The sequence below is a fragment of the Nerophis ophidion genome, linkage group LG22, assembly GCF_033978795.1.
Source record: "Nerophis ophidion isolate RoL-2023_Sa linkage group LG22, RoL_Noph_v1.0, whole genome shotgun sequence".
Classification (NCBI taxonomy): Eukaryota; Metazoa; Chordata; class Actinopteri; order Syngnathiformes; family Syngnathidae; genus Nerophis; species Nerophis ophidion.
Window position 1 is genome coordinate 9,702,572 of NC_084632.1, and position 22,916 is coordinate 9,725,487.

General features: G+C 40.8%; 2 protein-coding genes across 2 annotated transcripts in view; one reads left to right on the plus strand and one right to left on the minus strand.

Moving 5' to 3' along the window:
- Positions 1-8,356, minus strand: part of hdgfl2 (HDGF like 2) — a 45,087-nt gene extending 36,731 nt beyond the window's left edge. The window contains 4 exon segments of the mRNA XM_061883218.1: positions 217-423; positions 486-627; positions 3,759-3,835; positions 8,068-8,356. Of these exon segments, the coding sequence (XP_061739202.1) occupies positions 217-423; positions 486-627; positions 3,759-3,835; positions 8,068-8,139 (498 nt within the window). The 5' untranslated portion in view covers positions 8,140-8,356.
- Positions 8,357-17,688: 9,332 nt separating this feature from the next.
- On the plus strand, positions 17,689-22,215 carry LOC133540541 (fumarate hydratase, mitochondrial-like). Its single transcript, XM_061883220.1, has one exon. The coding sequence runs from the start codon at positions 17,754-17,756 to the stop codon at positions 19,251-19,253; it is 1,500 nt and encodes a 499-aa protein (XP_061739204.1). The 5' UTR covers positions 17,689-17,753; the 3' UTR covers positions 19,254-22,215.
- The last annotated feature ends 701 nt before the right edge of the window (positions 22,216-22,916 follow it).

Sequence of the window (22,916 nt, forward strand, 5' to 3'; positions counted from 1 at the left end):
CAGCACCTGCAGTGAGCAAACCCGTCCGAAAGACAGCGCAGTAGCACAAACAATAACACACCTTCTCAGTGTATTTGCCTATATTTTTTTAACTATTTGTATTGTTACTATTATTAAATCCATAAATTAGATACACTGTTTAATAAGTCACAGGATTCAAGTGTAGGGAAAAAGTTGCGGCTATAGTCCAGAATTGAAGGTAATCTAAACATTTACCTTAGTAGGCTGAGGTTTACGCTTCACGCCGCCGCCGCCTCCGCCTCCTTTTCCTCCCTTTCCTCGGTCCTCACCGGCAGAATCCGAGTCAGCCTCGCTTGCAGAGTCCACCTTTTTGGGCACGGGGGCTTCTACTTCATCGTCCTCCTCGTTGTCATCGCTTCCTCCGCCGGCATTGTTGCCTTCGCTGTCAGACGAGCTGGGGGGCTGAGGACACAGCAAGTAGGGGTCAGTCCGTGGTCACCATGTGGCCTGGAAGAGACGCTCACCACAGGTGGAGCGCTGTAGGAAGCGTGTGGATTGTTCTGGATCTCCCACAAGCCTTCGTTGAAGCCTTTCCTTTTGTTGGGCTTTCCGTAGCGATCTTTACACTTTTCATAGGCAAAAAGATCCTTGGCTGCCAGAAAGGCACTGCGGGAGAAAAGACTGTTGAAAGTGCTGCTCCAGCTGGTCAAACCATGTAAGACACACCCTAATAGCAAGAAGGTCATTACAGTAACGTTACAAAGGCAGCGTGTGCTTTCCCTCACTGCTTCAGCATATTTACAACAGCCTTTTGGATTCATGCACCATTCATCCATGATTATTACAGACTCGGGCTGCAGCCAACAATTATTTTAATCATTGAGTAAGTAGTTTATTTTAGTAATCCATCCAATAGTTTGTTCCATTAATGAAGTAATGGGTAAAACACACTTTGTAGCCTCAATACGTATTTCAGGGAAAATAATTGAAATTAAATATTTTTCAATCTGCCATAACCTTCATTACCTTTTTTTGCCTTCTAAGTAACTTATTCTACCTTTCATTTACCTATTATGTACCTTATTGTATCTTTTATCCATCCATCCATATTCTACCGTTTGTCCCTTTCAGGGTTGCGGGGGGGTCACTGGAGCCTCTCAACTGCATTTTATTTACCTTCATTTTACTTCTTTTACCTTTTATATTTCTTATTCTACCCTTTATTTGCCTTATATTTAACTTATTTTACCTTTCATTTACCTTACTTTATCATGTATTTATTTGAATTTACCTTTTATTTACCTTCTATAGTTCTTTTACCTTATATTCACCCTGTTTATTCCTTATATTACCTTTAAACTACCTTCTATTTATTTTATATTTACTTTCTTTTACTTTCTATATTCCTTCTTATACACACGAGGTACCTTCTTTTAACGATATTCTAGTCATTTTACCTTTTATTTACCTTCTATTCAACTTGTTTATTAACCTTTTACCTTGTATTTACCTTCTATTTAACTTATTTTACCTTTTATCTACCTTCTATGCACCTTTCCTTTAAGCTTATTTCATTTGCTTCTTTTACCTTCAATTTACCTTTAATTGATCTACTTTTACCTTTTCTCAACCTTTTTTAATTTACCTTATTTTACCTTTTATGTAACCTAATTGACCTTTTACTGACTAATTTTAGCTTCTTTTACCTTTTATTACCTTCTACATACCTTATTTTGCATTTAATTTACTTTTCCTACCTTAAATGTATCATATTTTACCATCTATGGACCTTCTTTTACCTTTTAAGTAACTGTTTTTTACCCATTATGTACCATCTTATATCATTTATGTACCTTCTTTTACCTTTTATTCACCTTGTATTTACTCATTTTACTTTTGATTACCTTTTATTTTCTTCTACCTTCTATTAAATTAGATTTACCTTATTCTATGCGTCCTGGATTTATCTATTTTTTTTACACTGAACGATTAATCAAAGCAAAATCATTTAAAATTGAAGCTTTTTTTCGAATCAGATTAACTGATTGAATTGAGTAATAGAATAGAATAGAATACAATAGACTTTATTGTCATTATATTTGCATATAACGAGATTAAAGACTCCAACTTAAGGTGCGGTTGTGGGAACAAATATGGGGTAAAATATAAAACACAAGAGGTAATAAAGGAAAAACTAACAATTGAAATAAACAGACTACTATCCAATAAAAATAACAAGCAATCATGTACAATATACAAAACACTATAGAAATACAAAATACTGTAATGGTTGTAGCCCAATATAAATATAAATAGCCCTTTTTACGGTAGCAACCCCTAGTGGTCTTTTCATAGACGGCAGGTCCCTTCTTTGCTTAATTAATATTTTTTAATTAAAAAATCAATTGAATTACTTCAGTAGTAATTGAAAAAAATATTTAGAAGCAAAACAACTACAAAAAATTAATACGCCTAGTTAAAAGTACTACATTTATTTAAAGGGAATCGATCAATTTTAAGGAATATTTTCGATTTAAGAAGGGCAGACTTTATATGAGAGTAACGCTTTTAATGAAAAGGACGTTAAACGTTTAGTTTAACTGTCTGCGGCGTCCTCTCCATCAAAACAAGAATGGCGGATAGCTGCGGTGGCTGAGAAAGGTCACAACAAACACAAACGCGACAAAACAATATAAGTTGCCACAAAACCCACCTTCAGATAGGCAATATTGCAAAAGCCACAACAAAATAATATAAAGCCACAACACAGGTTTAAGCCACAAAGGATGTGAACAAGTTACGACGGCGATCCAACTTCATCAACACAGTATAATAGTATTATTAATAAAGTAAAAACAGTTGTTTATGATTGAAAAAGTTGTCACATACTTTTTCATCTTCATTTATTACACCGTTTTCAACTTTCTGTCCCAGGAAGTCCATCCATCCATACATTTTCTACCGCTTATTCCCTTTGGGGTCGCGGGGGCGCTGGTGTCTATCTCAGCTACAATCGGGCGGGTCCCAGGAAGTCGTTAAGTGAAAACTTGTCCACTGTCACTTCTGTTGCATTTTTGTGTTGTCGTGTTTTGGCTTATAGTTTTTCAATCAATCAATCAATGTTTACTTATATAGCCCTAAATCACTAGTGTCTCAAAGGGCTGCACAAACCACAACACAAACCACTACCACATCCTCGGTAGGCCCACATAAGGGCAAGGAAAACTCACACCCAGTGGGACGTCGGTGACAATGATGACCCAGTTTTTGTGTTAGGACATTATGATATTGTGTTGTGGTGTTTATATTTGCTGTGACTTTCCTCTGCTACTGTAGCTGTTTATGAAAATAAAGAGTAGTAGCAGGCCCAACCACTGCTCAGTAATTTTTTCTATCAATTTGTCATGTAATTGTATTATTTCTATGGCAAAAAACGTAGCAGGTATTGTCAATTCAACCTGAAAAAATGTTGGTTGCACTTTAGTTTTGATATTGATATTGTATTATTTTATGTTGAAAAACAAAAGAAGAGGTAGGAGGTAAATATATTGTCACAATGTTGATTACTGTACTTTGTTTATCAGTTTGAACATGAAATATGTTGTCTTTGTAGCATATTCAACTGAATACGGGTTGAAAATGATTTCCAAATCATTGTATTCCGTTTATATTTACATCCAACACAATTTCCCAACTCATATGGTAAATCAAATACGGAATTGAAAATGTTCTAAAATGGGAAATCTTGCAGCATTCGATAGAAAATATGAAAGAGGTGGGATGAAATAGTCTCTTACGTTTCATGAGTTCCAAAGAAGAAAATGGGAATTTTATTAGGTGGAGGTTTCACTGCTCCATCAGCCACGTCTTCAATCTGGTAAAAAACAAGACGACGTCGCATCAGTTGAAGGCAAAGATAGTCAAGTGGGGGGTAGAAAAGGATCGCTGGCTTTCAAATCCTGCATATTCTGCTGAAAAAAATGAAACAAGCTTGTGCAAATACCGTATTTCCTTGAATTGCCGCAGGGCATATAGCAGTAGTTCTTAACCTTGTTGGAACCCCAATAGTTTCATATGCGCATTCACCGAACCCTTATTTTTTCAAATTTAAGACAAAGTTGTTTGTTTTTGGTGACACTTTAGTATAGGGCAGTGGTTCTCAAACTTTTTTTGTCATCCCCCACTTTGGACAACGGGGAGTTTTCAAGCCCCACCTGCCCCCATCGACCCAACAGAACGCTAATGCCAAGCTTAACATTTTCAAATTTATTGAACATCAAGTAACATTCAAGTCAGGGTTTCCCACACATTCATTTATTTGTGGCGGCTCGCCACGAAAGAATTACGGCCGCCACAAATAAAAAATAAAACATTTTTTCGGCTTTTGACTCGCTTGACCGCTCATAAAAGCAGTGGGACTCTGTCTGTGAATGGAGTTTGTAGTTACATATTATATAAATATGTAAATATGATATAAATATGTACATAAAGTGTTGTAATTATATTCCAACTCCGCGTTCTTCTTGGTCATTGCCGCCGCAAGAATATAATAATAAACATTTTTTTTTAAGTGAAATTCCCTCCCGTTCCTCCCCACCTGTCATGTCTCTATTCCCCACACTTTGAGAAACGCTACTATAGGGGAACATATTCTAAGTAACAAAGACTTAATTTAGATTTATTTGGACACTTAAGAACATATTCTAAGTAATAAAGACTTCCATCCATCCATCCATCCATCCATTTTCTACCGCTTAAAGACTTAATTTGGAGTTATTTGGTTAGGGTTAGGGTCAGGGTTAGGGTTAAGGCCATGCAGAATAAGGCATTAATTAGTACTTAATGACTTGTTAAGAGCCAATATGTTACTAAATTGCATGTTAATAAGCAACTAATTAATGGTGAATATGTTCCCCATACTAAAGTGTTACCATGTTTTTTTACTGGTGCACAAAATCAACCATGCATGAACATCACCTTGTTCAAAGAACAAATTACACACCTGCAAATCAGTCAGCTGTTGCCGTATCTGTAATATGCCAACAGGGTGTGTTTTGATCTCCGCCGAACCCCTGAGGTTGACTCACCGAACCCCTAGGGTTCGATCGAACCCTGGTTAAGACCCACTGTCGGGTCAAACTCGCTTTCCAGAATAAATAGCGCATGCTTAGTATTACCGCCTGGTGACGTCACGAGTGACACTTCCACTGTCATCATTTTCAAAAAGGAGGAGGCTGATTTCAATACCGGTAATTTGAAATCGCATAAAAGGAATAAGATTAAGAGCTAATCAGTAGGATTTAAAGGCCTACTGAAACCCACTACTACCCACCACGCAGTCTGATAGTTTATATGTCAATGAGGAAATATTAACACAGAGTTTTTAGTTTACTAAATTGCAAGTTTAAATTTCCCGGGAGTTTTTTCTTGAAAACGTCGCGTAATGATGACGTGTACGCTTGACGTCAAGGGCTGTTAGGAAACATGAGCGCTGCACACACACACAGCTAAAAGTTGTCTGCTTTAACCGCATAATTACACAGTATTTTTGAGATCTGTGTTGCTCAATCCTTTGCAATTTGTTCAATTAATATTGGAGAAGTCAAAGTACAAAGATGGAGTTAAGAAGCTTTAGCCTTTAGCCACACAAACACACGGTGATTCCTTGTTTAAAATTCACGGAGGTGAAACTTTACTATGGATCTCAGCGAACATGGATCCCGACCGAATGTCAACCAGCAGGTTTGGGTGAGAAAATTGTGGTAAAAAGTAGCCTCTTACCGGAGATCAGCTGAGCTTGTGCCGCCCATAAAGCTGCCGTCGACTTCCCTGAGACACTGCACGTCAACACACCCGTGGACAAACACATTCGACTATCAGGTACTGTTAAACTCACTAAAACACTAGCAACACAATAGAAGGATAAGGGATTTCCCAGAATTATCCTAGTAAATGTGTCTAAAAACATCTGGATCCGTCCCAATGCAATCGCGTTTTTTTTTTTTTTTCTCTAGTCCGTCGCTATCAATATCCTCAAACACAAATCTTTCATCCTCGCTCAAATTAATGGCGAAATTGTCGTTTTTTCGGTCCGAATAGCTGTTTTTGTTGGAGGCTCCCATTTAAAACAATGTGAAGATGTGAGGAGCTGTCACGCCAAATTTCTTCCCCCCTACAAAAACCTTCCCCCCGGAAGAAATTTGGCGTGACAGCCCCTCCAATGGCTGAAGGACCCCAATACCAAGTTATATGACTCTTAAGGGTTACGGCTGCAAAATTAGCAAAGCAAAAATAGCTTGAAAGGTTAGCATGCTGGAATGCTAATATTTTTTCCTCACCGTTAAGGGTTACAGCTGTAAAATTAGCGAAACAAAAATAGCTTGAAAGGTTAGCATGCTGGAATGCAAATATTTTTTCCTCACCGTTAAGGGTTACAGCTGCAAAATTAGCGAAACAAAAATAGCTTGAAAGGTTAGCATGCTGGAATGCTAATATTTTTTTTCTCACCGTTAAGGGTTACAGCTGCAAAATTAGCGAAACAAAAATAGCTTGAAAGGTTAGCATGCTGCTAATATTTTTTCCTCACCGTTAAGGGTTACAGCTGCAAAATTAGCGAAACTAAAATAGCTTGAAAGGTTAGCATGCTGGAATGCTAGTATTTTTTTCTCACCGTTAAGGGTTACGGCTGCAAAATTAGCGAAACAAAAATAGCTTGAAAGGTTAGCATGCTGGAATGCTAATATTTTTTCCTCACCATTAAGGGTTACAGCTGCAAAATTAGCGAAACAAAAATAGCTTGAAAGGTTAGCATGCTGCTAATATTTTTTCCTCACCGTTAAGGGTTACAGCTTCAAAATTAGCGAAACAAAAATAGCTTGAAAGGTTAGCATGCTGATATGCTAATATTTTTTCCTCACCGTTAAGGGTTACAGCTGCAAAATTAGCGAAACAAAAATAGCTTGAAAGGTTAGCATGCTGGAATGCTAATATTTTTTCCTCACCATTAAGGGTTACAGCTGCAAAATTAGCAAAGCAAAAATAGCTTGAAAAGTTAGCATGCTGGAATGCAAATATTTTTTCCTCACCGTTAAGGGTTACAGCTGCAAAATTAGCAAAACAAAAATAGCTTGAAAGGTTAGCATGCTGGAATGCTAATATTTTTTCCTCACCGTTAAGGGTTACAGCTGTAAAATTAGCGAAACAAAAATAGCTTGAAAGGTTAGCATGCTGCTAATATTTTTTCCTCACTGCTAAGCGTTACGGCTGCAAAATTAGCGAAGCAAAAATAGCTTGAAAGGTTAGCATGCTGGAATGCTAATATTTTTTCCTCCCCGTTAAGGGTTACAGCTGCAAAATTAGCGAAACAAAAATAGCTTGAAAGGTTAGCATGCTGAAATGCTAATATTTTTTCCTCACCGTTATTTTTCACCTATGCCAATCAGCCAATTATAATGCTTTTAAAACAGGCAGATATGTGGGCTGCTTTAAGGTCCTTCCACCCTCATTGGGGTCCTTCAAGTAGTTTCTTCCGGGTGGAAGAAATTTGGCGCCCTGCCTCTACTGCGACTTCCAGTAGAAACAGGGCTTTTCTGTTAGCCAGCGAAAGTTGCTAACTTTATCGTGGATGTTCTCTACTAAATCCTTTCAGCAAAAATATGGTAATTTGGCGTCATGATCAAGTATGACACATAGAATGGACCTGCTATCCCCGTTTAAACAAGAAAATCTAATTTCAGTGGGTCTTTAAGGTCCAAGCTTACATCACACTCAAATTTTTACTGCATACCTTTGGTAAGTGATGGAGTGGGAAGAGGTTTTAAAATAATTAGCGCGTGCTTACTTTTACCGCATGCCTTCGGTAAGCGCAGGAGTTAGAATAGGTTTTGAATTAATTGGCGCCCCGGCGGCAATTCAAGGAAATAAGGTATGTTGCACGTTCACATTTAAAATAACCTTAGGTTCACTGCTGATGTTTAAAGGCTGACATTGTCGCGTGCAAATGGAGCTTTTGTAAAGATTGCATGCATGATTAGGGTGGAGAATGTGCATGATGTATATGATTAGGATGGTGTTGTGGGACACTTGAATGGATGCTAGCTGGCTTACCCTGGCTGGCCAATGGGGGTAGCCCTTCATTTTAGCGAACACCAGGTCTCCGGGCTTGAAGCTGTGCGGCATTTTCCCGCTTCCCTCACTCACCTACGATCACAAAGAGAAATAAATAAGCGGCCTTTAGTGTGTCGCTCCCTGCTCGGAGTCGACAGGTACGACGCGAAAAAGCCGAAAACGACGCAGCTAGCTTCGGGGGCTAATGGTGCACTATGCTAACATGCTAATATGCTAACGTTACCGCGAGAAGATACGAGCCCAGTCAACCGACCACTTCCGGTGACGCTTTGTTGACACGCTTCAAAATAAAAGAACTTCTGGTTTGGCAGGCCTGCCAAACCAGAAGTTCTTTTATTTTGAAACCTGGGCATCTGTCGCTTCATCCAATATTCATGACAAATTTGTGCTTTGTTTTAAAGATGTGATTTTTGGTTTTACACTGTATGAAGAACAATTTGAAAATAAATTCTACATTTGTAACCTCATTATTCTATTGGCTAAGTTTTATATCCATAAATGTAAGTTTCTGTCTTTTGTGCCTTTAAAAAAGATTTTGAACTTTACATTAAAACGCTCTCTACCTCTAACAACACAAAAGCTGTGAAAACGATGATGCTGTGTTCCAAATTTAAGTTACCGTATGTCCTTGAATTGCCGCCGGGGCACTAATTAATTTAAAACCATCTTCTCACTCCTGCGCTTACCAAAGGCATGCGGTAAAAGTAAGCATGCGCTAATTTTTTTAAAACCTCTTCTCACTTACCAAAGGCATGCAGTAAAAATTTGAGTGTGATGTAAACTTGAACCTTAAATCCTACCGAATAGCTCTTAATCTTCTTCCCTTTATGCGATTTCAAATTACCGGTATTGAAATCAGCCTCCTCCATTTTGAAAATGATGACAGGGGAAGTGTCACTCGTGACGTCACGAATTTGACTAAGCATGCGCTAATTATTTTGGGAAGCGAGTTTGACCCGGCAGTAATTCAAGACAGGCGCATGCGGTAATTCAAGGAAATACGGTATTTACTGAATCTGAATGAGCCTATGGCTTTGCCCTTTGTTTATTATATATATATATTTTTTTGTATTCTATTTTTTGTTACTTCGAATTTACAACCCCCTGGCGCTGTTTTGTACTGTTTTTATAATGTTTTGTAATGTTTTATACTGTTGTTGGACTATCTCCAGCCTATCTTGCCGATCGTATTGTACCATATCTCCCACGGCACACCAGACTGTTAGTGTGCCGCGGCACAGTGGTTGAAAAACACTGCTTTAAAGAACTGTGAAACTTATTTTTTTCACAGCTTTTGTGTTGTTGGACTCTAACAACACAAAAGCTGTGAAAACGATGATGCTGTGTTCCAAATTTAAGTTATTTACTGAATCTGAGTGAGCCTATGGCTTTGCACTTTATTTATTATATCCATCCATCTTCTTCCGCTTATCCGAGGTCGGGTCGCGGGGGCAGCAGCCCAAGCAGGGAAGCCCGGACTTCCCTCTCCCCAGCCACTTCGTCTAGCTCTTCCCGGGGGATCACGAGGCGTTCCCAGGCCAGCCGGGAGACATAGTCTTCCCAACGTGTCCTGGGTCTTCCCCGTGGCCTCCTACCGGTTGGACGTATATGTATATATATGTATATATATATATATATATATATATATATATATATATATATATATATATATATATATACATATATATATATATATATATATATATATATGTATATATATATATATATATATACATATATATATTTTGTATTATATTTTTGTTACTTTGAATTTACAACCCCCTGGCGCTGTTTTGTACTATTTTTGTAATGTTTTGTAATGTTTTATACTGTTGCCTATCTTGCCGATTGTATTGTACCATATCTCCCACGGCACACCAGACTGTATCTCCCGGCCGCGGCACAGTGGTTGAAAAACACTGCTTTAAAGAACTGTGAAACTATTTTATTTTTTTACTTTGTGTAGCTTTCCATGAATCTGATTATCATAACGATTTGTGTGTGCGTCATAACCGCAGAGAAAAAAATAACTGAACGTATAACTGTTCAAAACATGTACTGATATAAGAATGGAACTGATTAAAAACAATTTTAGTCCTCTTTATGTTGTCAAAAAACAAACACATAATTAAAGCTGCAAGCAGTGTTGGTCGGACCCACATATTTGGCTGGTGCTTCCGGCCAGTACCCGTTCAACACGTCTTCACCCGCACATTACCTACTTGCTCTGCATCTCAAACGCGCTCAGAGGAGATAATGCTTGGAAAAAGGTTGACAGTTTTGACCCCACTTTTGTTTAGAAGGGGGAATAGCAAACTTCCTGTTGATTTTTGCTGGGGGTTGTCAATATATGAAATGTAGGTCTAAGTGAGACCTACATAGGTTTTTATTTCATGTATCAACGACATTCGTACTGGTAGTAGTTATAGCTGTAATACTAGTAGTAAAACTAGTAGTTTTGGTATTAGTAATAATTGTAGTATTATTAGTAGTAGTAGTTATAGTATTACTATTGTTAGTAGTAGTAATTGTATTGATACTACTAGTAGTAGTAACTGTAGTATTATGATTAGTAGTCATAGTAATTGAAAGTATGACTATTATTAGCAGTAATTGTCATAGTAGTATCATTAGTAGTTGTAGTAATTGTATTATTACTATTATTAGCAGTAATTGTTAAAGCTGCAAGCAGGGATGGACGGGACTGCTTTGGCTGCTGCCCCCGCGACCCAAACCCGGATAAGCGTTAGACGATGGATGTATAGTAGCTACTATTAGCAAACAGATAGACTTACCAACTCGGCGTAGTATTAACATCGACACACTGGCAAAAATGACATTTTTTAGGAAAATTTTGTTTTGAAGTTTTTTTTTTGCCAACTTCCTGTTGATTGTTGCTGAAGGAAGTGAGTGTATGAAATGTAGGTGTAAGTCAGACCTACATAGAGGTTTTCGTTTCATGTCTCTACGACATTCCTAACAAAAGTTACAAGTAGTTTTGTCTGTTTTTTTTTCCTAGGGGGCGCTAGAGCGCAATTTAAATTTTTGGGGTTTGTTTTTTTATTAAATGGCAATTTTCGCCAGTCCTGATGTGTGTGTAAAATTTGGTGAGTTTTGAAGCAATTATAGGGTATTGTGTGTAGAATTTTGAGGACAAAAAATAAATAATTCCATTTCACGTTGTCATTGTAGGGTATTGTGTGTAGAATTTTGAGGACAAAAAAAGAAATAATTTTATTTCAAGTTGTCATTATAGGGTATTGCTCGGTTGGTATAGTGGCCGTGCTGGCAACTTGAGGGTTGCAGGTTCGATCCCCGCTTCCGCCATCCTAGTCACTGCCGTTGTGTCCTTGGGCAAGACACTTTACCCATCTGCTCCCAGTGCCACCCACACTGGTTTAAATGTAAAAATTAGATATTGGGTTTCACTATATAAAGCGCTTCGAGTCATTAGAAAAAAAACTTTATATAAATATAATTCACTTCACGTCACATTGTGTGCAGAATTTTGAGGACAAAAAAGAAATAATTCCATTTCACATTGTCGTTATAGGGCATTGTGTGTAGAATTTTGAGGACAAAAAATAAATAATTCCATTTCACGTTGTCATTATAGGGTATTGTGTGTAGAATTTTGAGGACAAAAAAGAAATAATTCCATTTCACGTTGTCATTATAGGGTATTGTGTGCAGAATTTTGAGGACAAAAAAGAAATAATTCCATTTCACGTTGTCATTATAGAGTATTGTGTGCAGAATTTTGAGGACAAAAAAGAAATAATTCCATTTCACGTTGTCATTATAGGGTATTGTGTGCAGAATTTTGAGGACAAAAAAGAAATAATTCCATTTCACGTTGTCATTATAGGGTATTGTGTGTAGAATTTTGAGGACGAAAAAGAAATAATTCCATTTCACGTTGTCATTATAGGGTATTGTGTGCAGAATTTTGAGGACAAAAAAGAAATAATTCCATTTCACGTTGTCATTATAGGGTATTGTGTGCAGAATTTTGAGGATAAAAAAGAAATAATTCCATTTCACGTTGTCATTATAGGGTATTGCTCGGTTGGTAGAGTGGCCGTGCCAGCAACTTGAGGGTTGCAGGTTCGATCCCCGCTTCCACCATCCTAGTCACTGCCGTTGTGTCCTTGGGCAAGACACTTTACCCACCTGCTCCCAGTGCCACCCACACTGGTTTAAATGTAAAAATTAGATATTGGGTTTCACTATATAAAGCGCTTCGAGTCATTAGAAAAAAAACTTTATATAAATATAATTCACTTCACGTCACATTGTGTGCAGAATTTTGAGGACAAAAAAGAAATAATTCCATTTCACATTGTCGTTATAGGGCATTGTGTCTAGAATTTTGAGGACAAAAAATAAATAATTCCATTTCACGTTGTCCATCCACCCATTTTCTACCGCTTATTCCCTTTAGGGGTCGCTGGCGCCTATCTCAGCTACAATCGGGCGGAAGGCGGGTTACACCCTGGACAAGTCGCAGGGCCAACATTCACACTCACATTCACACACTAGGGCCAATTTAGTGTTGTCAATCAACCTATCCCCAGGTGCATGTCTTTGGAAGTGGGAGGAAGCCGGAGTACCCGGAGGGAACCCACACATTCACAGGGAGAACATGCAAACTCCACACAGAAAGATCCCGAGCCTGGATTTGAACCCAGGACTGCAGGAACTTCGTATTGTGAGGCAAACGCACTAACCACTCTGCCACCGTGAAGCCATTTTTACACATTATGTAAGCGGCTCGTAAGCACACATAACTGAATGCAAGGCATACTTGGTCAACAGCCATACGGGTCACACTGAGGGTGGCGGTATAAACAACTTTAACACTGTTACAAATGTGCGTTACACTGTGAACCCACACCAAACAAGATCGACAGACACATTTCGGGAGAACATCTGCACCGTAACACAACAGAACAAATACCCAGAACCCCTTGCAGCACTAACTCTTCCAGGACGCTACAATATACACCCCCTGCTACCACCAAACCCCGCCCACCTCATTGTTATTTAATTTTCAAATGTATTAGCCTGTGGAAAAAGTTAATGTTGATATTTACTTTAGAAGACTGCAAAAAGAAAAGAGGCATTACATTTTTATTACAATTTTATTTAATATGCCATTGATGTTCTATCGTTTGTTTTTTGAATGTTGATTTTGCACTATGAAGTTATATAAGCGTTGCTTGTTCCATATTCAGTGTTAAAGCAAATCAGTGTAGCAAACTGAGCAATAATTAACATTTTATTCATGCACTTTCTTTTGCTACCTCAAGGCTTGAATGTTTGATTCATTCATTATTGTTAATTTCTTTTCAAATGTATTATTAGCCTGTGGAAAAAAGTTTATGTTCATATTTAACTCAGAAGGCTGCAAAATAGAAAAGAGGCATTCAATGTTTATTAAAATTTAATTTGATATGCCATTGATATTTTTTCATTATTATTTGAAACTCAATGATTTTGCATGTCACTATAAAGTTATATAAGCCTCGCTTGTTCAATATTCAATGCAAAACTTGTTTGGTTCCCTATTAAAAATGTTAATTTGTTCAACCTTGGCCCACGGCTTTGTTCAGTTTAAAATTTTGGCCCACTCTGTATTTGAGTTTGACACCCCTGGTCCAACCCTAACCCTAACCAAATAACTCTAAATTAAAGTCCTACTGAAACCCACTACTACCGACCACGCAGTCTGATAGTTTATATATCAATGATGAAATATTAACATTGCAACACATGCCAATACGGCCGCTTTAGTTTACTAAATTGGAATTTTAAATTTCCCGGGAGTTTCGTCTTGAAAACGTCGCGGAATGATGACGTGTACACAAGACGTCACGGGTTTTAAGGAAATATGAGCGCTGCACACACACACAGCTAAAAGTCGTCTGCTTTAACGGCATAATTACACAGTATTTTGGACATCTGTGTTGCTGAATCTTTTGCAATTTGTTCAATTAATATTGGAGAAGTCAAAGTAGAAAGATGGAGTAGGGAAGCTTTAGCCACACAAACATATGGTGATTCCTTGTTTAAAATTCCTGGAGGTGAGACTTTACTATGGATCAGAGCGTGGTCAAGCGAACGTGAATCACGACGGAATGTCAACAAGCAGGTTTCGGTGAGAAAATTGTGGTAAAAAGTCGCTTCTTACTGGATATCAGCTGAGCTTGTGCCGCCCATAAAACTGCCGTCGACTTCCCTGAGACACTCCTGTCAACACACCCCTCCGACTATCAGGTACTATTAAACTCACTTAAACACTAACAACACGATAGAAAGATAAGGGATTTCCCAGAATTATCCTAGTAAATGTGTCTAATAACATCTGAATCCGTCCCAATGCAATCGCGTTTTTTTTTAACTTGTTTTTTTTTTTTTCTTCTAGTCCGTCGCTATCAATATCCTCAAACAAGAATCTTTCATCCTCGCTCAAATTAATGGGGAAATTGTCGTTTTCTCGGTCCGGATAGCTGTTTTTTGTTGGAGGCTCCCATTAAAAACAATATGAATATGCGAGGAGCCATCAACATGTGACGTCATCGTCTGCGACTGCCGGTAGAGGCGGGGCTTTTCTGTTAGCACCGAAAGTTGCGAACTTTATTGTCGATGTTCTCTACTAAATCCTTTCAGCAAAAATATGGCAATATCGCGAAATGATCAAGTATGACACATAGAACGGACCTGCTATCCCCGTTTAAATAAGAAAATCTCATTTCAGTAGGCCTTTAAGTCTTTGTTTCTTAGAATATGTTCCCCTAGTGTCCAAAAACCTCTAAATTAAGTCTTTGTTGTTTAGAATATGTTCTCCATACTAAAGTGTTACCAAAAACATATAACTTTGTCTTGGATTTGAAAAAAAAACATTTTATTTTTCACCACGAAGGGTTAGGTGAATGAAACTAATTGGGTTCAGTACCTCCAACAAGGTTAAAAACCACTTTTAAAGGGTATTGTGTATTGATTAAAAACAATTTAAGTCCCTTATCACACCAAAATTTCTTCCTTCCTACAAAAACCTTCCCCCCCATTTACTTCCGGGGTCATGATTAATACAGACATTTTGTTAACGCTATATTATAAAAATATAACACTATATTATAAAAATACAGACGTTTTGTTAACGCTATATTATAAGAAAATTAAATTAAAAAAACTATTTACAAACACAAGCTATGGGATGACACATTTACTTCCGGAGTCACGTTTCCTCACGTTTCCTCTTACGTCATCCCATAGCTCAGGGGTCGGGAATTTTTTGGGCTCAGAGAGCTAGGAATCCAAATATTTTAAAATGTATTTCCGTAAGAGCCATATAATATTTTTTTCAACACTGATCACAACTAAATGTGTTCATTTTAAGTAAGACCGACATTTCTAGAGTATGATATGTCTCTTATTCTTTGTAATACCACTGTTATTCTGAAGCTAACTGTGGAGGAGGCGTGGCCTGCGGGCCTGCAGCGAAGTGGGGTGTTGCCAGGATCGGCCTCGAAATCAGCGACAGGTGCGTAGATGGGGCGCCTGGGCCCTGTTATCTAATCACCTGTCGCTCTGTTATAAGCAGCAGCCAGGAGGAGAGATGGGGTTGGGGCTGGAGCCAGAGCACATGCGAGAACGAAAGAGGAAAAGACAATTGCTGGAAAGAAACTGAGAGACTTATTGAAAAATAAAACAATATTGTAACCCTGAAACAGGCTCTCATGTCGGTGGTTGGTGGTCTGAAAAACCCCCAGGAGGGCAAGCCCTAGACCAGGGGTAGGGAACCTATGGCTCTAGAGCCAAATGTGGCTCTTTTGATGACTGCATCCGGCTCTCTGATAAATCTGACCTGACGTTGCTTAACACGATAAGTAATGAATAATTCCACTTGTAATCACAGTGTTAAAAATAATGTTCAAAAAATAAAACATTTTCTTGCATTTTTAATCCATCCATCCGTTTTCTACCGCACCTGTTCAAGATGTTGCGTTAATGGTAAGAAGTTATTTTTTTATTATTGGTTAGTGTGGGGCTTGCCCTCCTGGGGGTTCTTCAGACCCCCAAGCACCGACATGAGAGCCTGTTTCAGGGTCACAATATATATATATATTTTTAATTAAATAAGTCTTTTAGTTGCTTTCCAGCAATAGTATTTCCAGCCCAAACCCAGTCCCTCCTCCTGGCTGCTGCTTATAACGGAGCGACAGGTGATTAGATAACAAGGCCCAGGTGGGCCCTCTACGCACCTGTCGCTGCAGGCCCGCAGGCCACGCCCCCTCCACAGTTAGCTTCAGAATAACAATATATTACAAATAATAAGAGACCTATTATACTCTAGAAATGTTGGTCTCACTTAAAAATGCACGTGTTTAGTTGTGTTCAGTGTTTGAAAAAAATATTATATGGCTCTTACGGAAATATATTCTAAAATATTTGGCTTTTTGGCTCTCTCTGCCAAAAAGGTTCCCGACCCGTGCCCTAGACTAACCAATAATAAATAAATAACTTCTTACCATTAACGCAACTTCTTGAACTGGTGCGGTAGAAAAAGGATGGATGGATTAAAAATGCATGAGAATGTTTCATATTTTGAACTTTTTTTTTAACACTGTGATTACATGTGGAATTATTCATTACTTATCGTGTTACGCAATGTCAGCTCAGATAGGGACGGCGTGGCGCGGTGAGAGAGTGGCCGTGCGCAACCCGAGGATCCCTGGTTCAATTCCCACCTAGCACCAACCTCGTCACGTCCATTGTGTCCTGAGCAAGACACTTCACCCTTGCTCCTGATGGGTGCTGGTTGGCGCCTTGCATGGCAGCTCCCTCCATCAGTGTGTGAATGTGTGTGTGAATGGGTAAATGTGGAAGTAGTGTCAAACCGCTTTGAGTACCTTGAAAGTAGAAAAGCGCTATACAAGTACAACCCATTTGTCATTTGTCATTTATCCGAGAGCCAGATGTGGTCATCAAACGAGCCACATCTGGCTCTAGAGCCATAGGTTCCCTACCCCTGCCATAGCTTATGTTTGTAAATTATTTTTTTCATTTTTTATTTTTTTTTTATAATATAGCATTAACAAAACGTCTGTATTTTTATAATATAGCGTTATATTTTTATAATATAGCGTTAACAAAACAGCTGTATTAATCATGACCCCGGAAGTAAATGGGGGCGGGGGGTTGTAGTAGAGGGAAGACATTTGGCGTGACACCCTTTTTATGTTGTCCATCCATCCATCCATGTTCTACCGCTTATTCCCTTTCGGGGTCGCGGGGGTCGCTGGCGCCTATCTCAGCTACAATCGGGCGGAAGGCGGGGTACACCCTGGACAATTCGCAACCTCATCGCAGGGCCAACACAGATAGACAGACAACATTCACACTCTCATTCACACAATAGGGCCAATTTAGTGTTTCCTTTTTATGTTGTCAAAAAACAAAACAAAAACAAAAACATTAAAAAAAAAAAAGGGTAAACCGGAAACAGTCATGTCACTTTATAAATAACCATTCAATGTCCTCCTGTGATTGGTCATCAACCAGGAACTCCCACCCGCGCTCCTCTCCTATTGGCTGCCGTCGACCCAATGGCAGCTCGGGACCAGCGCTAAAGGTCGGGATTCACCTCTTCCGCAGCAGCCATGCTTCGTTCTTTCCGACGCCTGCAGCGCTTTCACTGCCACCTCCGGACTTTGCAGCCAGTCGGCGTGGCGTGTAAAGGGGCCAGCGCCCCGTGCAGGATGGCCAGCTCGGGGTTCCGAGTGGAACGGGACACGTTCGGCGAACTCAAGGTGCCCTCGGACAAGTACTATGGCGCCCAGACGGTCAGGTCCACCATCAACTTCCAGATCGGAGGACCGTCGGAGAGAATGCCGCTTCGTGTCATCCAGGCCTTCGGGGTCCTGAAGAAAGCGGCGGCGGTAGTCAACAAAGACTACGGCCTGGACCCGAAGATAGCCGACGCCATTTGCCAGGCGGCGGATGAAGTCGCGTCGGGCCAGCTGGACGATCACTTCCCTCTGGTGGTGTGGCAGACCGGCTCCGGCACCCAGACCAACATGAACGTCAACGAGGTGATCAGCAACCGGGCTATTGAGATTCTCGGCGGGCAGCTGGGTTCTAAAGACCCGGTCCACCCCAACGACCACGTCAATAAGAGCCAGAGTTCTAACGACACCTTCCCTACGGCCATGCACATTGCCGTTGCCACCGAGGTCCACCAGGTTCTGCTGCCCGGCCTGGAGACGCTGCATGCCGCGTTGGCGGCCAAGGCGGAGGAGTTTCGAGACATCATCAAGATCGGCCGCACGCACACTCAGGACGCCGTGCCGCTCTCGCTCGGACAGGAGTTCAGCGGCTACGTGCAGCAGGTCAACTACAGCATCCAACGCGTCAAAGCCGCCATGCCCAGGGTGTACGAGCTGGCCGCCGGAGGCACGGCGGTCGGCACGGGCCTCAACACCCGCGTGGGCTTCGCCGAAAAGGTGGCCTCCACCGTCTCCGCCCTCACCGGACTTCCCTTCATCACCGCCCCGAACAAGTTCGAAGCCCTGGCGGCCCACGACGCCCTGGTGGAGCTGAGCGGCGCCCTGAACACGGTGGCCGTCAGCATGATGAAGATCGCCAACGACGTCCGCTTCCTGGGCTCGGGGCCGCGCTCCGGCCTGGGGGAGCTCATCCTCCCGGAGAACGAGCCCGGGAGCAGCATCATGCCCGGCAAGGTGAACCCCACCCAGTGCGAGGCCATGACCATGGTGGCCGCCCAGGTCATGGGCAACCACGTGGCCGTCACCGTCGGCGGCAGCAACGGCCACTTCGAGCTCAACGTCTTCAAGCCCATGATGGTGAAGAACGTGCTCAACTCGGCGCGGCTGCTGGGCGACGCCTCCGTCTCCTTCACCCGCAACTGCGTGGTGGGCATCCGGGCCAACAAGGAGAGGATCGAGAAGCTGATGAACGAGTCGCTCATGCTGGTCACCGCCCTCAACCCGCACATCGGCTACGACAAGGCGGCCGCCATCGCCAAGACGGCGCACAAGAAGGGCTCCACGCTGAAGGCGGTGGCCGTGGAGCTGGGATACCTCACGGAGGAGCAGTTTGACCAGTGGGTGAAGCCCAGCGACATGCTGGGACCCAAATGAACAACACCGGCACGGCGCAGTCCTGCACAATAAAGGCACGCAAATTAATAACTCTTAGGAGTGTCTGGGGGGAAATGATTTAAAGGCCTACTGAAACCCACAACTAACAACCATGCAGTCTGATTTAGTCAGCCACCTATTGTGCAAGTTCTCCCACTTAAAATGATGACAGAGGTCTGTAATTTTCATCATAGGTACACTTCAACTGTGAGAGACAGAATGTGAAAAAAAGAATCACATTGTAGGAATTTTAAAGAATTTATATGTAAATTATGGTGGTCAACCATTCAAAGCTCTCACTGACGGAAGGAGGTTTTGGCTCAAAATCTCACGATACATGGCCCCATTCATTCTTTCCTTAACACTGATCAATCGTCCTGTCCCCTTAGCAGAAAAACAGCCCCAAAGCATGATGTTTCCACCCCCATGCTTCACATTAGGTATGGTGTTCTTGGGATGCAACTCAGTATTCTTCCTCCAAACACAACGAGTTGAGTTTATACCACAATGGATACATGGATGATACAGCAGAGGATTGGGAGAATGTCATGTGGTCAGATCAGTGGTCCCCAACCACAGAAGAATTTTTTTATTCATTTTTATTATAAAAAAAAATATACATATATATACATATATATATTTTTTTATTAAATAAACATAAAAAAAAACCACAATATACACTTACAATTAGTGCACCAACCACAAAAACCTCCCTTTTTCACGTCCGTTTTTCATGACAGGACAAATTATCAAGCGTTGACCGGACCGCGGATACAAAAATGTTTGGGGACCACTGGGTTAGATGAAACCAAAATAGAACTTTTTGGTATAAACTCAACTCGTCGTGTTTGGAGGAAGAAGATTACTGAGTTGCATCCCAAGAACACCATACCTACTGTGAAGCATGGGGGTGGAAAAACCTACAAATCCCATTTCCATATGAGTTGGGAAATTGTGTTGGATGTAAATACAGTGGGGCTAAAAAGTATTTAGTCAGCCACTGATTGTGCAAGTTCTCCCACTTAAAATGATGACAGAGGTCTGTAATTTTCATCATAGGTACACTTCAACTGTGAGAGACAGAATGTGGGGGGAAAAAATCCAGGAATTTACATGGTAGGAATTTTAAAAAATTTATTTGTAAATTATGGTGGAAAATAAGTATTTGGTCAACCATTCAAAGCTCTCACGATGGAAGGAGGTTTTGGCTCAAAATCTCACGATACATGGCCCCATTCATTCTTTCCTTAACACGGATCAATCGTCCTGTCCCCTTAGCAGAAAAACCGCCCCAAAGCATGATGTTTCCACCCCCATGCTTCACAGTAGGTATGGTGTTCTTGGGATGCAACTCAGTATTCTTCTTCCTCCAAACACGACGAGTTGAGTTTATACCAAAATGGATACATGGATGATACAGCAGAGAATTGGGAGAATGTCATGTGGTTAGATCAGTGGTCCCCAACCACCGGGCCTCGGCCCGAATGGTACCGGGCCGCAGAATAATTTTTAAATTCATTTTTATTATTAAAAAAAAAATATATATATATATATATACATTTTTTTTATTAAATCAACATTAAAAAAAAACATAATATATACTTACAATTAGTGCACCAACCACAAAAACCTCCCTTTTTCACGTCCCTTTTTCATGACAAAGAAAAAAAAAATAAAAAGGCTTCCCCCCCGACCCCCGGTCCGTGGGACAAATTATCAAGCGTTGACCGGACCGCGGATACAAAAAGGTTGGGGACCACTGGGTTAGATGAAACCAAAATAGAACTATTTGGTATAAACTCAACTCGTCGTGTTTGGAGGAAGAAGAATACTGAGTTGCATCCCAAGAACACCATACCTACTGTGAAGCATGGGGGTGGAAACATCTACAAATCCCGTTTCCATATGAGTTGGGAAATTGTGTTGGATGTAAATACAGTGGGGCTAAAAAGTATTTAGTCAGCCACTGATTGTGCAAGTTCTTCCACTTAAATTGATGACAGAGGTCTGTAATTTTCATCATAGGTACACTTCAACTGTGAGAGACAGAATGCGAAAAAAAAATCCAGGAATTCACAGTGTAGGAATTTTAAAGAATTAATTTGTAACATATGGTGGAAAATAAGTATTTGGTCAACCATTCAAAGCTATCACTGATGGAAGGAGGTTTTGGCTCAAAATCTCACGATACATGGCCCCATTCATTCTTTCCTTAACACGGATCAATCGTCCTGTCCCCTTAGCAGAAAAACCGCCCCAAAGCATGATGTTTCCACCGCCATGCTTCACAGTAGGTCTGGTGTTCTTGGGATGCAACTCAGTATTCTTCTTCCTCCAAACACGACGAGTTGAGTTTATACCAAAATGGATACATGGATGATACAGCAGAGGATTGGGAGAATGTCATGTGGTCAGATGAAACCAAAATAGAACTTTTTGGTATAAACTCAACTCGTCGTGTTTGGAGGAAGAAGAATACTGAGTTGCATCCCAAGAACACCACACCTACTGTGAAGCATGGGGGTGGAAACATCATGCTTTGGGGCTGTTTTTCATCCTCGCACAAATTAATGGGGAAATTGTCGCTTTCTTGGTCCGAATGGCTCTTACTTTCAGTAAAGGCAAGGCTTTTTTATTAGCGACCAAAAGTTGCGAACTTTATCGTCGATGTTCTTTACTAAAACCTTTCAGCAAAAATATGGCAATATTGCAAAATGATCAAGTATGACACATAGAATGGACCTGCTATCCCTGTTTAAATAAGAAAATCTCATTTCAGTAGGCCTTTAAGTGAAATGATCATGGCGGGGGGGATAAAACCAGTGGTCATGCAGCTGCTCCAAAATCGGTAAAACAAAGAAGCGTTTGTACAACTGCCTTTTTATGAGATTAATAGCATGTGCCATCCTAATTGTCTCCAACTGGACTGTGGTTCACAGCAGTAATAAAACAAGCAACGCCATCTTGTCTTCTTTTCATTACATTTACAAACAGTAATCAGATATGCTGCAGTAAGAGCAATGTTTACTTCGGTTATTGTTGTTGGAAAAACGAAATCCTACTTGAATTTTATTTTGAAATACAAAAAAAAATGTCTAAGAGTAGCAAGATCTATCCATCCATCTTCTTCCGCTTATCTGAGGTGGGCTCGCGGGGGCAGCAGCCTAAGCAGGGAAGCCCAGACTTCCCTCTCCCCAGCCACTTCGTCCAGCTACTCCCGGGGGATCCCGAGGCGTTCCCAGGCCAGCCGGGAGACATAGTCTTCCCAACGTGTCCTGGGTCTTCCCCGTGGCCTCTTACCGGTTGGATGTGCCCTAAACACCTCCCTAGGGAGGCGTTCGGGTGGCATCCTGACCAGATGCCCGAACCACCTCCTCTGGCTCCTCTCCATGTGGAGAAGCAGTGGTTTTACTTTGAGCTCCTCCCGGATGACAGAGCATCTCGCCCCGGGGCGGTATAGCTCGGTTGGTAGAGTGGCCATGTCAGCAACTTGAGGGTTGCAGGTTCTATTTCCGCTTCCGCCACCCTAGTCACTGCCGTTGTGTCCTTGAGCAAGACACTTTACTCACCTGCTCCCAGTGCTTCCCACACTGGTTTAAATGTAACATAGATATTGGGTTTCACTATGTAAAGCGCTTTAAGTCACTAGAGAAAAGCGCTATA

Excerpts from the sequence above, each read along its gene's own strand:
- LOC133540541 (XM_061883220.1), top strand. The coding sequence starts at position 17,754 with ATGCTTCGTTCTTTCCGACGCCTGCAGCGCTTTCACTGCCACCTCCGG.